Source organism: Colletotrichum karsti (genome assembly GCF_011947395.1).
Source record: "Colletotrichum karsti strain CkLH20 chromosome Unknown Scaffold6, whole genome shotgun sequence".
NCBI lineage: Eukaryota > Fungi > Ascomycota > Sordariomycetes > Glomerellales > Glomerellaceae > Colletotrichum > Colletotrichum karsti.
Window position 1 is genome coordinate 12250 of NW_024065906.1, and position 14557 is coordinate 26806.

Sequence of the window (14557 nt, forward strand, 5' to 3'; positions counted from 1 at the left end):
GAAGTTCCGTGATAAGCACCGTCCGGACGACTACCGTTCGAACTTGCGCGATTCATGCAATACTAGGAACATGACTGCTGGTACTCTCACCGTGAACCTCAATCACCATGAACGGCGTAATTAAGTATACGGAAAGAGACCCATTTGCCATGAAGGGGAATTGCACTTTCGGAAGACCCGTTCATACCGCGATACTCTCCTTATCGCGGTGACATTCGCTGTGGAAGCTTGATAGCATCGTCGGTGTAGAAACATACGATCGCTATCTCATTCGTATCTCCTCACACCGTATCACGATACATGGTCATTAATACCGTCTTGCAACTAGCTCTTCAGTCGTCACTACTTGCATCACAGCTTTCTTCTCACACTCCTTGAGCCACAACTCACAAGACACATCTCTTGAGGCAACTCTGAAATCCAAGCTTCATCGAGAATCATGACAGAATCCTACGACGCCGTGGTCGTAGGCGCCGGTGAGCAGAATCCCCTTCGGAACCTCAGACGAAAAGCAAAACCCGCGCACTAACACCAAACTCCCAAGGCTGGTTCGGCCTCGCCGCCGCAAAGGCCTACACCCAACTCCACCCGACCGCGAACCTCGCCGTCCTCGAGACCGCCGAGTCCTGCGGCGGAACGTGGTCCCAGAACAGACTCTACCCGGGCCTCAAGTCCAACAACATGGTCGGCACCTACGAGTACCCAGACTTCCCCATGGCGGAGGCCGTCTACGGCGTCAAGCCCGACAACCACATCCCCGGGGCCGTCTTGCACCGCTACCTCACCGACTTCGCCAAGCACTTCGCCTTCTTCGACCGTATCCAGTTCAACACCTCCGTGGATCTCGTGGAGCGTCTGGGTGAGAAGGGGTGGCGCCTTTCTGTGACTTCACCCGCGGGAACCCGTACCGTCGATACTGAGAAGCTGATCTTGGCGACGGGGCTGACATCCACCCCGAACTTGCCGACGTACGAAAACGAGGAGAACTTCGGCGGACCGCTCTTCCACGCCAAGGACTTCTGCAGAGAAGCATCCACCCTCAAGGGCGTCAAGAACGCCGTCGTCGTGGGTGGTGCCAAGTCCGCCTTCGACGTCGCCTACGCCCTGGTCCAAGACGGGGCGGAAGTCGACTTGATCGTCCGCCCGAACGGCCACGGCCCCGTCTGGATCGCGCCTCCGTTCGTGACGCCCTTCAAGAAGAGGATGGACCAGCTCCTCAACATCCGCTGGATGTCCTGGTTCAGCCCCTGCCCTTGGGGCGAAGAAGACGGGTACCCCGGTATCCGGAACTTTCTTCACGGTACTGCTGTCGGGCGGTTTATTGTGGACTCCTTCTGGAAGGTATTGAGCGGCGATGTTCTCTCCGCGAACGCGTACGACTCGCATCCGGAGCTTCAGAAGCTTAAGCCGTGGCACTCTGCTTTCTGGATCGGCAGCGGTCTCAGTATCTTGAACTACGACAGCAGTCTGTTCGACCTCGTCAAGGAAGGGAAGATCCGGGTACACATCGATAATATCAGCCGTCTAGAGCCCCATCGTGTGATTCTTGCATCTGGAGTCGAGATTGACGCCGAGGCTATCGTTTGCTCAACGGGATGGAAGAAGGAGTCAACCATCAAGTTCGCCGGGCTGGGCGAGGAGAAACTCGGTCTGCCCATTACCGCAACAGAAAAGCGATCTCTCGACCAAAGTGCCGACGCCAAAGTTCTCTCCCTATACCCACGCCTAGCAGAGCAACCGAAGCTCCGATTCCAGCCCAAAGAGGCAAACCCACTACGCTACTACCGTTTCATGGTCCCCTCGACGATGGTATCCTGCCGCAATCTCGCCTTCGCCGGCATGATCTCGACCGTAAGCACGGCGACCTGCGCGACGATCCAGGGACACTGGATCGCGGCGTTCCTGGGCGGCAAGCTGGACCGTACTCCGGCTTCCGAGCAGGAGATCGAGGACGAGATCATGCTTCATACCCAGTGGGGGAAATGGAGATATCCCTGCGGATACGGTGCCGACCTGCCCGACTTTGTGTTCGAGGGCTTGCCGTATTGCAATATGCTCATGAAGGATCTCGGGTTGGACACGCACCGCAAGTCGAGTTACTTTCAGGAACTCACGTCTCCTTATCTGCCGGCTGACTTCCGTGGCTTGGTTGATGAGTGGAAGTCGGGGCATGATGTTGATGAGTCCGATGTCGAACTTGGACCGCAAAAGCCGGGTATGGTTGTGGTTCAGGTTCGAGAAGCTGATGTAAAGGAGGTAACGGGGCTGGGCTTTGTCAAGGGGGCGAACTGAATCGTTGTTGAGCAACATGAAGGATATTCTCATTTGTCTGTTCGGGAGCGTGTATCTCGTAATTTTAGTTTCTTTATGTGCGACTGCTCGCAATGTATTAATATCAATGACTTGAATTTGAATTGTATCTGCGCCAACCTCGTTACTGTTGTCCTCGTTTGCTTTATTGCTGCCGTCTTCGCTGTTGTCGTTGTTGCTGTTGTTGCTGTTGTTGCCATTGCCATTGTCATTATCCGTCATCGTCGTCCCTAGAGTATTCCTGCGTGTGCTCGATTGAAAAGAATATGAGATGACATGTAGGGTTGACGAACAATAGACATAGAAGTTCTATGACTGAGAGCATAAGAAGGTATCTAAGCGCCGCGATCTATGACCAAAGGCAGGCTCCATTAGAAAGTCGTAGACTAACCCGCTTCTGTGATCAGATGAGTTCGTGTTGAAGCGGGATCAGTGGGGTCATCCCACGTTGCAAGGCCGATTCGCGGTGTGCCGGGACCCTCTCGATCACATCGGAAAGATGGAGTGAGGCAGATGCTCGCTGGGGTCTGAGCCGGAGAATTATGCGAGAACTCAATTTAAACCCGGCATTCTGGTGTTTTCACTGGCCAATCCGGGCAAGGTAGTTCGCGCTTGCTGGTGGGTGATTGGCGGCGGCGTTGTCGGCCGCCCGAATGAAAATGTCAGACATGCATTCAATCGGGTGGATTCATTGGATTGGGGTTGGCGAAATCGGAATGTCGCGATAACTCCACGAAAGACCATTGATGCGTTGCGGGCCGCCGAGATGAACTACCCACAGCCTCTCTCACTTCAAGTTAGCGTTCAGAGGAGTAAGCGCTGTCAGCTTGCGAGCTAGCAGTTCTCGTGAATCAGCTCGAATGAGGATAAGCTGAGTGACAGAAAACAACTCAGATACCATGGTCTTTGTCGCCTGTTGATTAGCTCGGAAAGCTTGCCAGCGACTACGTTAGCTTCAATCCCAAAACCACTAGGTAAGTCCCGCAAGGATTCGTCATTGTTCTTACAAGCGTTAGATGCTAGCTAATTCCGTAGCCTCAGACTAACCCCTCAGAATCAGCCCCTCGAGCTATGATCAAGGCTAGGAGAACAATTTGAATTGCTTCACGAAAAATGAAAGGCTGGGTGAGTTGGATGCGCACCGAACACAAATTTGCAGCCCGCAGAGTGAGACCAACCAACAACCAAGGCGGAATAACTTCGGAGATTGAGTTGATGCGTGTGCTACTGTAACCCGAGTTGGCGGCGGTTGCAATTGCCTTTACAGTGAGACACCGACAAGGATCGAAGTTCAGTGCTGGAGCTGTTGCTGCTCAGAACCGAGCACAGATTTTGTCTCAAGACTCAACAACTCCAACGGTCTCAACTCACGATTTGTGAGTTCTGACTTTCGAAAAACTGAGCCGCAAAGCTTTTTTCTTCCTCATTTCAACCCACCAACGTCTCACCTGACACTGCCAACTCAAAGACCCGAGTAACAGGATGAACCTGGTGCAAGCGACTGACGTATGTGGCCACTGAACTACTGCAGATCGCTCGATGACTAGCAGGGCGGTGAAGTGGACTTTGCATGGCCGGTGGGTCGGTCGGCGGGCCGTCAATGCCGTTTATTACTTGCCTCTGCCCCAACCTCCGTACCCCGCAGCGGTGCGTCCTCTATCAGAAACCACTCCGTCTTACTCTTTTTTTCTCACTCTCATCACATTTTTCACTCCCCAAAACTTCGTTCAGCCTGAGAGTGAGGAAGAAGACGGGAGAGAGATAACCTGGAATCGTGAGATCGAATCATGCCTCAAAGAAGAGACAGGGACCCCAATGCTTTTCCGACCCGCCAGCTGGCCGTTCTTGGTAAATCACACCCTGATCTCATCCATCTTACTCCAACGTGAGCTTATCTTTTACGTTTCACGCCGCTAACGTCATGATTAGCAATATGTCGCTTCTCGGAACCCATCGCCTTCAACTCGATCCTCGCCTACACCTATGCGATGGTGAAGGACTTTGGTGTCGAGGAGAAAGATAGAGGGTTCTACGCCGGACTCCTCGTTTCCGCCTACGCAGTTGCCGAAGCCATCACCTCCATGGGATGGGGCGCCTTATCAGACCGCGTTGGTCGCAAGCCTGTGGTGCTCTTCGGCCTCGTTGGTGTCGCCATCTCCAGTCTCATTTTCGGCATCGCGAAGACATACTGGGTTGCACTTTTAGCACGTTTTATCGGTGGTGCATTAAATGGCAACGTAAGCGTGATGCAAACAATTTGAGTACTTCCCTTTTCATTAAATATCATTGTTCTTCACATTCTAATATCTCGCAGGGTGGCCGAGATGGTCAAGAATCCCGATCATGAGCGTAGGTTTCCCCGAGAATTCAGCCCAGTGGCGACCGGCTGGTCCGTGCTCTGTGTAACATGGCTAATAATCTCTCAGCGAAGGCGTATGCCGTACAACCATTTGTTTGGACTCTTGGTGGCATCATTGGCTCTGCCATGGGAGGATTCCTGGCCCAGCCGGCCAAGTTCTACCCTTCGATTTTCCCGGAGGATGGAGTTTTCGGACGATACCCCTACTTGCTGCCTAATGTGGTTTCCGTCGTTGCAATTATTTTTGCAGTAATCCAGGGCATCATTTTCTTGGAGGAGACCAACGAGTACCTGTACACCGACGACAACAACACCGAAGCCGTCGAGGAGGATGACTTCGCCGACGAAACAACGCCGCTGAGAAGAGGCGCGCGAGGAAGCGTGGACCGCGGACGTGGACGCGGCCGCTCCATCTCGACGAGTCACTCAAGACCGCGCTTCGCCGAGTCCAGTTTGCCTCTGCCGATCGAGCACGACTTCGACCTCCGACGCTCATCATTTGGAACCGTTCACTCGATTAAGGTTGTCCCCGATGAATTGCGAACGGAGTTGTTGCGCCAGAATGGTCATAACGGTCATAACGGCCGCCAGAATGGCCGTGCTCAGCAGAACAAGAAGCCCAAGGTGAAGACCTTCAACTTTACCGTTGTCATGCTCATCACCACGCTCATCATCTTCTCGTACCACCAAATGGCTGCTGGATCTCTTCTCCCAACCCATCTCCTCGACGACCCGGCAGCGCCTCGTGGACACCTCGATCTCCGCGGTGGGCTTGGGTACGATGTTCACGACGTCGGGAAGTTCTTGGCCGTCAACGGTGTCCTGGGACTTCTCATTCAGGGCCTCATTTTTCCGATCTTCGTCGAGCGCGTGGGCGTCTGGGGCTCGTTCATCTGGATGATCGTCCTTTACCCCACCGCCTACCTCCTCCTGCCGTTCCTGTCAGCGCTCCCTGAGCCTCTCACCCAGGCAGGAATCTACTTCTCCTTGATCATGCAGAGTTTCTACGGTATTATCGTCGGTCCCGTAACTTTGATCTTGTTGAAGGATGCGACGCCGACGCCCCAGGCCCTCGGAAAGGTCAACGGACTGGCCATGTCCGGCGCCTGCCTCGCCAGAACGGTGTCGCCGCCCCTCGTCGGTATCATCTACGGTTTCGCAGGCTCTGCAGCGGCCTGGTGGAGTTGCTCCGGCTTTGCCCTCCTCGGAGTTTTGCAGGTCATTTGGGTCCCGAGGAAGCATATCCACGTCGACCACGTGGAGGTCGACAACGCGTTGACCAAGCAGATCACGAACAGCTCGCAGAGAGGAGACGACGATCGCGGCCGGGCTTAAGGATAAGCAACATATAACGAACGGCGTTCGAGGGGTTTCTCGTTATTGGTTTTTTTCCGAAGCTCACTGGTATGCGATGGACGTTCTTCGATGCTATTGTAATCAAGGGGGCATACACGGGAGTTGATTCATGTTTGATTTGGTCATGGTTTGATTCATGGAATGACGGACGCGCTGCAGTTTGATATGCATGGATCTTAATACATGGGTCTAACAGGTTTATATAAAAACATTTTTACACCCTACTAGACCTGCGCAATGGCTTCAGCGCCATTATTGCTATTATTGTTGTTATCGTTGTTATTGTCGTTATTGTCCTTATTGTTGTTGTCGTCGCCCTTGTCGTCATTGTTGGTGTTTATCATCACTCGGTATCTCTCGTTGTTTATTCAGCGTAAGTATACTGAAGTGGCTGATAAGTCCCAAATGTTTAATAGCAGATGGGTTTCATAGTATTCTTTACTTGAGGCTAGGGAAGGCGTGATCATCGCCTAGGAAGGAGCATTGTGCGTTTAAGCAAGGACGGCCCTTGAAGTCACCATATGATACACTTACACAAGATAGGCAGACCGGTCAGGTTACTCCGATGACGTGCTTTCGTACACATGTCATTAAGTTACACTAATATGTACACTATCTACAGTTTCTTTACAGTTCAAGATGACCTTGAGCGACCTGTTCGGTTGAACACGGCTCGGCTAGTCAGCTCCGGCACATACGGCCGTGGTCGTCAACAGTCCAGGCGTCACTACCGACAGCAGCAACGTTGTACAGCAGACCCTTGGGATCGTACTTCTGCTTGACCTCCAGAAGCTTGGGGTAGTTCACACCAAAGAAGGTCTCCTGCCAGTCCTTCTGCTGGAAATCGGCCTCGTTGATGTACGCACCAGCACCCGGGGTAGCAGCCTCGATAACGGGCTGGACGACCTCGGTCATGCGGTTCTGCTCGGCGACCATGTCGGCGAAGGGAACCTCGAAGCTCCACGGCAACGTGAGAGAGACCTGGACGATGGAGTCGCGCCACTGCGGCAGGACGGCGTTGTCGCCGCCAAAGTGAGACACGTTGAGGCCGACGCCGATGTAGGTTACGCCGAGCTCGACAAGCTTGTGCGCAGTCGGGCCGAAGTCCGGCAACTTGGCGCGCGGAAGCAGGCGGCCACCAAACAGCTGGGTTCCGACCTGGATGTTTCCGGAGGGCAGAGGACCCCAGTAGTGGTCATAGTGGTCCCGGTAGCTCTCGAACTCGGTGTAGGTCGGCTCCAAGGTGATGCCGAGGGTCGCGAGGGAGTCGATAAGGGGCTTGAGGATGGCCGCGGTCTCGGCCTGGGTCTTGTTGTAGGCCGTCATGGCGGGGGATTGCAGGAAGCCGGGGCCGAAGAAGTAGATGATCATGACGCCTGAGTCGACGATGTCCGGAAGGGCGGCGTGGAAGGTGTCGATGACGGAGTTCAGCAGCGCCGTGTTGTTCGTGGGGACGGTGACGGCGAACTTAGCACCACTGACGGGGGCGTCCGGGTGGGCGCGGACGGTGATGGAGGTCACGACGCCGTAGTTTCCGCCGCCGCCTCCGCTGAGAGCCCAGTACAGGTCCTGGTTCTCGTTTCTCGAAGCCGTGACCAGCTCGCCGGTGGGTGTGACAACATCGAAAGACAGAGTGTTGTCAGCAGCCAATCCATAGACGGCTGAGACTTGTTAGTTTCACACAACCCAACCATTTCGAAAGGCTACTCACTCGACAAAGCACTGTGTCCGCCACCCTGGATATATCCTCCAGCGAGACCGACGGTAGGGCACTCTCCGGTGACAACGGCCAAGCCGGCTTCCTTAGCGGCAGCAATAGCCTCGAAACCCTGGACACCGGAGCCGGCCTTGAGGGCCTTGCCGACGTACTGCTCGTCCTCCCAGTCGATCACCTCGGTGCCCTTGAGGTAGTGGGTCCAGACGGCGAGGGCTCCGGCGCCCGTGGACCGGCCGTTGTAGTCGTGGCCGGTGTTGCGGATGACGAACCTTACATTCTTCTCATCGGCGAACTTCAACGCCGCCACGATGTCTGCAGGGCCGGAGGCGTTGACGGCGAAGCTGACATAGTTGCCCAAGGTGCAGGGCGAGTCCTTGGGCAGGAAGGGATCGCAGCTGGCGTTGGCGAACAGGGGGGCCATGACCGAGGAGGAGGACTCCATACTGCGAAAGCGCGAGTCATGGTCAGCAGCAGTTCATCTCATCTTCGAGATGATCACCACCCAGAGGAGAAAAGCCCGGTGGAATGCGCCAGACTCGCGGTGAAGAAGGGGAAAAGACTCAACAAAAAAAACATGGACTTACTGAACTTCGGAGTAAAGCCATGCGTCCTGCAGGCGCGCGCACTCGGTCTCGTTGTAGCTGTCCCCGTGGCAGGGCGTGCCCAAGGGAACCGTGGCGACGAGACGCCCGCCAACGGTCTCGTTGAACTTCGCCCACACGTCCGCGGACGGCCATCCCTCGTCTCCGGGGAAATACTTACACGAGGACGTCGTAGAGTTCCTGCAGCCCGTCGCGGCAGCGGAAGCGATGCCGCCGCCGGTCAGCACCAAGGAGGCTAGATTGAGAATCGAGGAACGCATCGTGATTCTCTTGCTTGGCGATGAGGGTGTAGGGACAGAATCTGGAACGTGCTCTTTCGCAAGTCCGCCGCGAGTGCAAAGACGCAAGAGAGACACGAAGGACTGGAGGGAAAAGGGGGCCTTCCGCGCGGAAACCGTGGAGGGTGTCAGCGTTCTAATATCGTATGCGACGCTGCCCGAGGTGGTTCTTCGAATCTCGAGGTTCCCCTCAATTCGTCCCCGTCATTGGTCCTGGGACATCTTCAATGGAGAAAAAGTGGCAACATATCCTTCCGGTAAGACATTCGGCATAGGTACACAGAGACAGAGTGGTAAGCGGCGGTTTGCGCGCATGTGTACTTTGTTTGCGCATTTCAGGGTATGATCTCCGTAAGCGGGATAATAAAACAATGACACCGCCGCCTCGCCGAGTTTTCCGGCCGGCAGTCGTTCCTGCATATGCAAGGACGGCTGTTTGTTGGTGCTTTGTGTTCGTACGGACAATTATTACTGAGCAAAGAGAAGCCAACAGCCCAATTGTGCTTGTCTTCCTTCGCATAAAACATGTACGAGTAACCCTGCTTCTTCTGTTCAGCCCTTGAACCAACAGCAGCTGGAAATCAGAGACTATTCATCTTGGCGGTGGAACAATACATGCGCGGGGGTAGCATTTGCAAGGTTGCGGCGCGGGAGACCCGCATCCCGGGGTTCAAGAAGAGGTTGGTTCCTCCGTGCCCCGACACAAAGGCCCGGACTTCGCCGTTGGGCTGTCGGCCGATCCAGGGTCTTGACTCGTAAACCCTGCGGGCCGGACCAGCAGCCGTGAACCTTAATCATGGATACACGAGGGCTTCGAGAGGTCTGACAGGCTGGAATGCCTTGAAGATGTTGGACCTCGGTCAGAATCCTGGTTGCTTCATCTTACTCACGCCCGGCTTGGGTGCACACTTATCACGGTTTGTGGGAGGGATTTCTTGACGAGATGTTTTGCAGAATTTTTGATAAATGATAGCTTCTTACCCGTCATATCTTGGAGATATGAAGGAGCGTTCCAGTGAATGGCAGAGTCGCAAGTAACGACACACGGCAAGGAGGATATGCCCGCATTTGTATGGTCTTGCGAAAACCCGATGACCAGGCTCTGCGATCGATATCACAGATGTTCGTGTACAAGATTCTAGACTTCTGTGAAACGGAGTCAAGTTTTCCGTAAGTCCGTGGTAACCGTGGAAGCAACGTTTGGTGACAACAGGCCGGTCGTATTGTTGTGCGCTGTTTCCTGCTGTGAGCTTTGATGCCTTTGTGACTTGATAAGATGTAACCGTAAAACAGGTTCCATACAATGCGAACAATGGTACCGACACAGCACACATCAAACACGATGGTATCACACGATACAAACGAAGATGGAAGCTGCAACAACCCCTGTGCGTTGTGCTCATGCAGTGCAGTTGCGCAAAGGGGGAGAGATCTACAGTTCAGCCCACATCCACATGGAAAAGCCTGACAACGCAGTGCCTACTTGCGGCAACCCATCCCGCCGGTTTTTCGATCTGCATTCCATAGTCTATGCGCGCCAAAATAAGGCGAGTCTCTAGAGACGGCTTGTGGGCCTCCCTTCTTCACCGGCCACAACTTAATATTAGTAGCCACCCCCGGGACAATTTCGACGCCACGCGCTTGCAGTGCCGCCTTCCAAGCACGTAGCAGCAAGGGTCTACCACACCTCCGCATCGAAGACGGGTTTCGAGACGCGGGGGTTGAAGAAACCGAGGCGTTCTACTTAATGTGTTGGCTGTCCTGGGATCTCCTGATCCAGAGTCTTTGGAAGGCCCTCCCGACTTCTCTCAGTCCTCCCTGCCAACTCTCGAAATGGGCTGGACGTACGGCACTCCCGACGATACGCCCACCGATGGACCACGGATCGCGGCGATTACGATAACCTTTACGTCGATTTCCCTCCTGCTTGTTTGCTTGAGGTGGTATGTCAGGACAACTGTGGTCAAAGCTGTTGGTTACGGTAAGTTTATCGGGATCTGCGGAGCAGGGGCAGCACGCGTGAGCATGGTTGACTGACGCCCATGTTAACTAGATGATTGGGTCATCATCGTGTCTTGGGTATGTTCGACTTCAGAGTTTACTTTTTTCTGAGACTCTATGTTGACCTCCTCATTACAGCTCGGAGCCTGTGGTTACACCGTCTGCAGCGTGATTCGTATGTGGTTCTCGCTCTACTTCTTCAACCCCTGATTCTAACGTCGCCAGAAACGAAATGGGGTCTGGGTATTCACGTTATCAAGGACATGCCGCCACAGAATGTCCTACAGTTCGGAAAGGTAAACACCCAGAGATTTCAAGCTACCAGCAGTCGCTGACAAGAACAGTTGCAATACATGGGCGGCCCTTTGTAAGTCAAAAGACTGATGCCATTCCCAAGAACATGCGAGGTTCTAACGATTAACTTTCAGCTATGTTCTTGGCATCTGGGGTTTCAAGATGAGCTTGCTATTCTCCTATCTTCGATTCTTCCCGGCGGGAGCTTATCGCGTGACAACCATCATCGTCGCGATAGCATGCACTATGGGACACATCGCATTCATCTGCGTGTTTCTGTTCCTTTGCACGCCGGTCAGTAGTATGACAAAGCAATGGTGATCTTCAGGGGACTAACTTGCTGCCACAGATTGAGAAACAGTATGACCCGAATATCCCTGCCAACGTAGGACACTGCGCAGATGGAGTGACCTTCTACCTAACATTCTCATCATTGACCATTGTATTCGATGTTGTCATGTAAGTTGTCTTTGAGAATCTGCATCTGAAGCCGCTAACACCGTTCACAACAGCATGCTGCTCCCCTTCCCCGTCATCCTCAAATCCCAGATCCAAGGCCGAAAGAAGGTCGTCCTCCTCGGTCTGTTTGTGCTCGGCGTCTTCGTCACCATCATCCAAGCGATCCGAATCCAAACGATCAAGAACCTGGTCAACTACCTCGACTCAGCCAAAAGCATCGAATGGTCCATCATCGAGAACAACATCGGCATCATCATTGCCTGCGTGCCGACTCTCGCGCCGCTGGTCAACTACTTTGCCGAAAGGAGTCGCAGCAGCACTGCCGGCGCGTCAGGGCCGAAGAGCTCGAGGTATGCACTGCAGACATGGAGGACTGGACGCAGCGGGATGCAGCCGCTCGGTACTGGGGTCGACCATCACACCTCGGTCAGTGCTAGTCGGACGACGAAACCGGATGATAGCACGGAGAACATCCTAGAGCCACAGGGCATCGTGAAGAGTACGGAGATCCAGGTCTCAACACAAGACGGGTGGTCAGATAGAGACGAAGCAGATAAGGATAGGGATCACCGGGTATAAGTTTTAATGACATGATGGCATTTACTACGAAGAAATAACTATAATTGTAATTGCTGTTGCTCCCAAACACATCATAGCAGAATAATTAAGACCATACTCGAGATGACCACAGAGACAACGACGAAGAAGATAATAGAGACGAAAAAAGAGACGACAGAAACACCAGCAGCAATAGCAGCAATAGCAGGTTGTCCAAGAGTCAAAGACTGCCACGAATCTAACATCAACGTCGCCATAGAGCACCTACTACAATGGTTGACTGGTACGCTCCCTGGTGCTAGATAATCCTTATGAGATGTCGACCGTTCTCGTATCTGACGCAAGGCAGAGTTCCCTCATTGGCGTTGCGTACAAGAATCTTCTCGGGACACACCTCTGAATAAGCGACCCCAATACGACGAAAAATGCCCCGTGCAGCATCATGCGGTTCCAGCACCAAGGCGTCCGTCTGTTCACCGTAAATTCCCCCGTCCCTTTCCACCGCAGCTGGCAGGCAGTAGAGCTCCGAGGGGTTTTCCATCTCTTGGAAATTTCTCTCCGTGTCGTCAAATCTGATTTCCATCTGAGTTTCGGCGAACGTTGGCACCTCGATGGAGATCCCATTGACGACCAGCTCCCAAAACAATACACCTTTGAGCGCGTGTGGTATGAGTTCCAACTTCTTGAGCACGCCCCAGACATCCACCCATCCACCACTAACCAGTCCAGTGATATCGGCAGTCACGTAGTCCAGGTGGACGTCTTCCACCTCGATCAACAAATCGTGGCTTTGACTGCTCTCCAGCCCAGGGTTCACAGGTCTGTCGGCCGAAGCCCAAGACCAGCTTGGCGCGCGGTATTCTGCTTTTTTGGGAAGTGGGTTGCACCTACAGACAGCCATCGCGTTGAAGTCGTCCAAGGGCCTCGTTACCGACCATGAGAGTTCCCATTCCAGCCATTTCCTCCACAGACCAGCAAGATACTGGTCTCCATTCCAGGCCATGTGGGTTTTGGCGATGGCGGAAAGAGCAATGAGCTTATCTTTGGCGAAGGTTATGTTGTTGCTGGAATACTCGGTGACCAGATTGACCCACTGCACATGCTTCCGAAGCTCCTCGTCTTCGTCTGCAGACCTGTGGGATAGGTAGTCGGGCCAGGCACCGCGGAACCTGGGTGTGCCTGTAACGACATAGGCAGATGTCCCGTCCGGGTAGATCTCAGCAGCGTCTTGCTGCTGGCATTCCCAAAAAATCTGATCTTTGCCGAAGTACAGCACTCGGGAAGAGAGAATCCTTTCCTGGAACACCCAGGCTCTAGTGTTGATCAACGCACGGTTGACTTCCATGTTCCAGAACTTAGGCTCCGAGACCAGGTGTGGTACATCTTTGCCAGCTACACGAAGCTGAACAATCTGCGGATGAATGAGGTCTGGATTCAGATTGTTGAACATGGACTCCGTTGAATCGCGGGCACATGCGGCAGACACCGTGCAAAAGGACTTGGAATAGACCTGGTTCATGAGACCGGCTTCTTGCCTCCAATCTGCAAGGTCGTCCCCTTTCTGGATAATACATAGAGAGTCGATCCACATGTAACGGATACCAATCTGCGCAGCTACGTACAAGGCATCTTTGTAGAGTTGCGGCAGGTCTTCGAGAGGTATGCCTTTTAGTAGTTGAGCGTAGTTGTCGGTAGTCAGACTCATGCAGTGAGCCAGGCCCCAGCAGTGACTAAGTGTCATGTATGGTCCTTGGATTGGCGTGTCTTGAGGTAGAATCAAGCGACACCAGGGGCTTTCTTCCGTCAGAGGTCCGACTTCGAGCAGCCTGGTGGGATACCACTGCTGTTCAATTCGTGGACTTGCGGGCGGCAGGATTCTGCACTTCTCATGGTTTGTCGTACATCTCTTGATCCACATCTTCGCAAGACTCATGGTTTCTTCCGACTTGGTGCTGAATGACCGAGGCAACGGCCAGTCGATAACTGAACCCTAGAGCGTGAGTATCCTGGCCGTCTTTTTACGTCTTTCTACGACTTCTGCAGCGCACCTACCTACCTTGGTTTGGTTTTAGCCGGACTTCAACATTGTACTTTCGATGCCCCAAATTCGGTCCTTCTTTTTTCTTGAACTTTTGATGGAAATAGATGTGCAGAGAATAAGCTCCAGGCAGGCTGTCGAGAGCTTGAAGTTCAGTGCCGTCATCGAGTCGGTATATGGTTATCGGAGTCGGTCCGTCGTCCTCCTGGGCGAACTGAGTGATCAGGCGTTGTCCGCTATAGTCCAGTCTGGACCAAAACTGACGGCAAATATAGCACCCAGAGTCAACAGCCTTCTTCAAGCCGGCGCTGTGCCAGTGATGCGTTCGCCGCGTCTCTTGGTCGAGGGAAGTAAGATCGTAGGCTCTGAGGCAACTCAGGCATGTTTCGCATATCATCTTGTCGAAAGTTCCTTTGTTGAAGAGCTGCGATAAACTTAGAAGCAGCGTAAATTCGTGGCTACCCCGATATTAACATCCGCTTCGTCTGGGGGATGTGATCTGTCAGACTTACTCGATTTTTAAATCGCTCGCACTTATCTACTCCACCTACGTTACGAATGGGTTTGTAAGTGGAGGCTTACGTG

General features: G+C 53.5%; 4 protein-coding genes across 4 annotated transcripts; 2 read left to right on the forward strand and 2 right to left on the reverse strand.

Annotated features, from left to right (window-relative positions):
- Positions 1–439: 439 nt before the first annotated feature.
- On the forward strand, positions 440–6004 carry CkaCkLH20_02473 (flavin-binding monooxygenase-like protein; the record flags this gene model as incomplete). Its single annotated transcript, XM_038885192.1, has 4 exons — positions 440–476; positions 545–2215; positions 4240–4470; positions 4737–6004. 4 exons carry the CDS (start codon positions 440–442, stop codon positions 6002–6004), a joined length of 3207 nt encoding a protein of 1068 aa, XP_038749123.1.
- Positions 6005–6706: 702 nt separating this feature from the next.
- CkaCkLH20_02474 (FAD binding domain-containing protein) lies at positions 6707–8604 on the reverse strand (the record flags this gene model as incomplete). The annotated part of the gene is made up of 3 exons (XM_038885193.1): positions 6707–7686; positions 7737–8185; positions 8327–8604. 3 exons carry the CDS (start codon positions 8602–8604, stop codon positions 6707–6709), a joined length of 1707 nt encoding a protein of 568 aa, XP_038749124.1.
- Positions 8605–10455: 1851 nt separating this feature from the next.
- CkaCkLH20_02475 (uncharacterized protein) lies at positions 10456–11955 on the forward strand (the record flags this gene model as incomplete). The annotated part of the gene is made up of 8 exons (XM_038885194.1): positions 10456–10603; positions 10676–10701; positions 10762–10798; positions 10849–10919; positions 10968–10990; positions 11052–11211; positions 11267–11376; positions 11430–11955. The coding sequence occupies 8 exons, from the start codon at positions 10456–10458 to the stop codon at positions 11953–11955; spliced, it is 1101 nt and encodes a 366-aa protein (XP_038749125.1).
- A 277-nt stretch (positions 11956–12232) lies between these two features.
- Positions 12233–13867, reverse strand: CkaCkLH20_02476 (heterokaryon incompatibility protein; the record flags this gene model as incomplete). The annotated part of the gene is made up of 1 exon (XM_038885195.1): positions 12233–13867. One exon carries the CDS (start codon positions 13865–13867, stop codon positions 12233–12235), a length of 1635 nt encoding a protein of 544 aa, XP_038749126.1.
- Between the last annotated feature and the right edge of the window lie 690 nt (positions 13868–14557).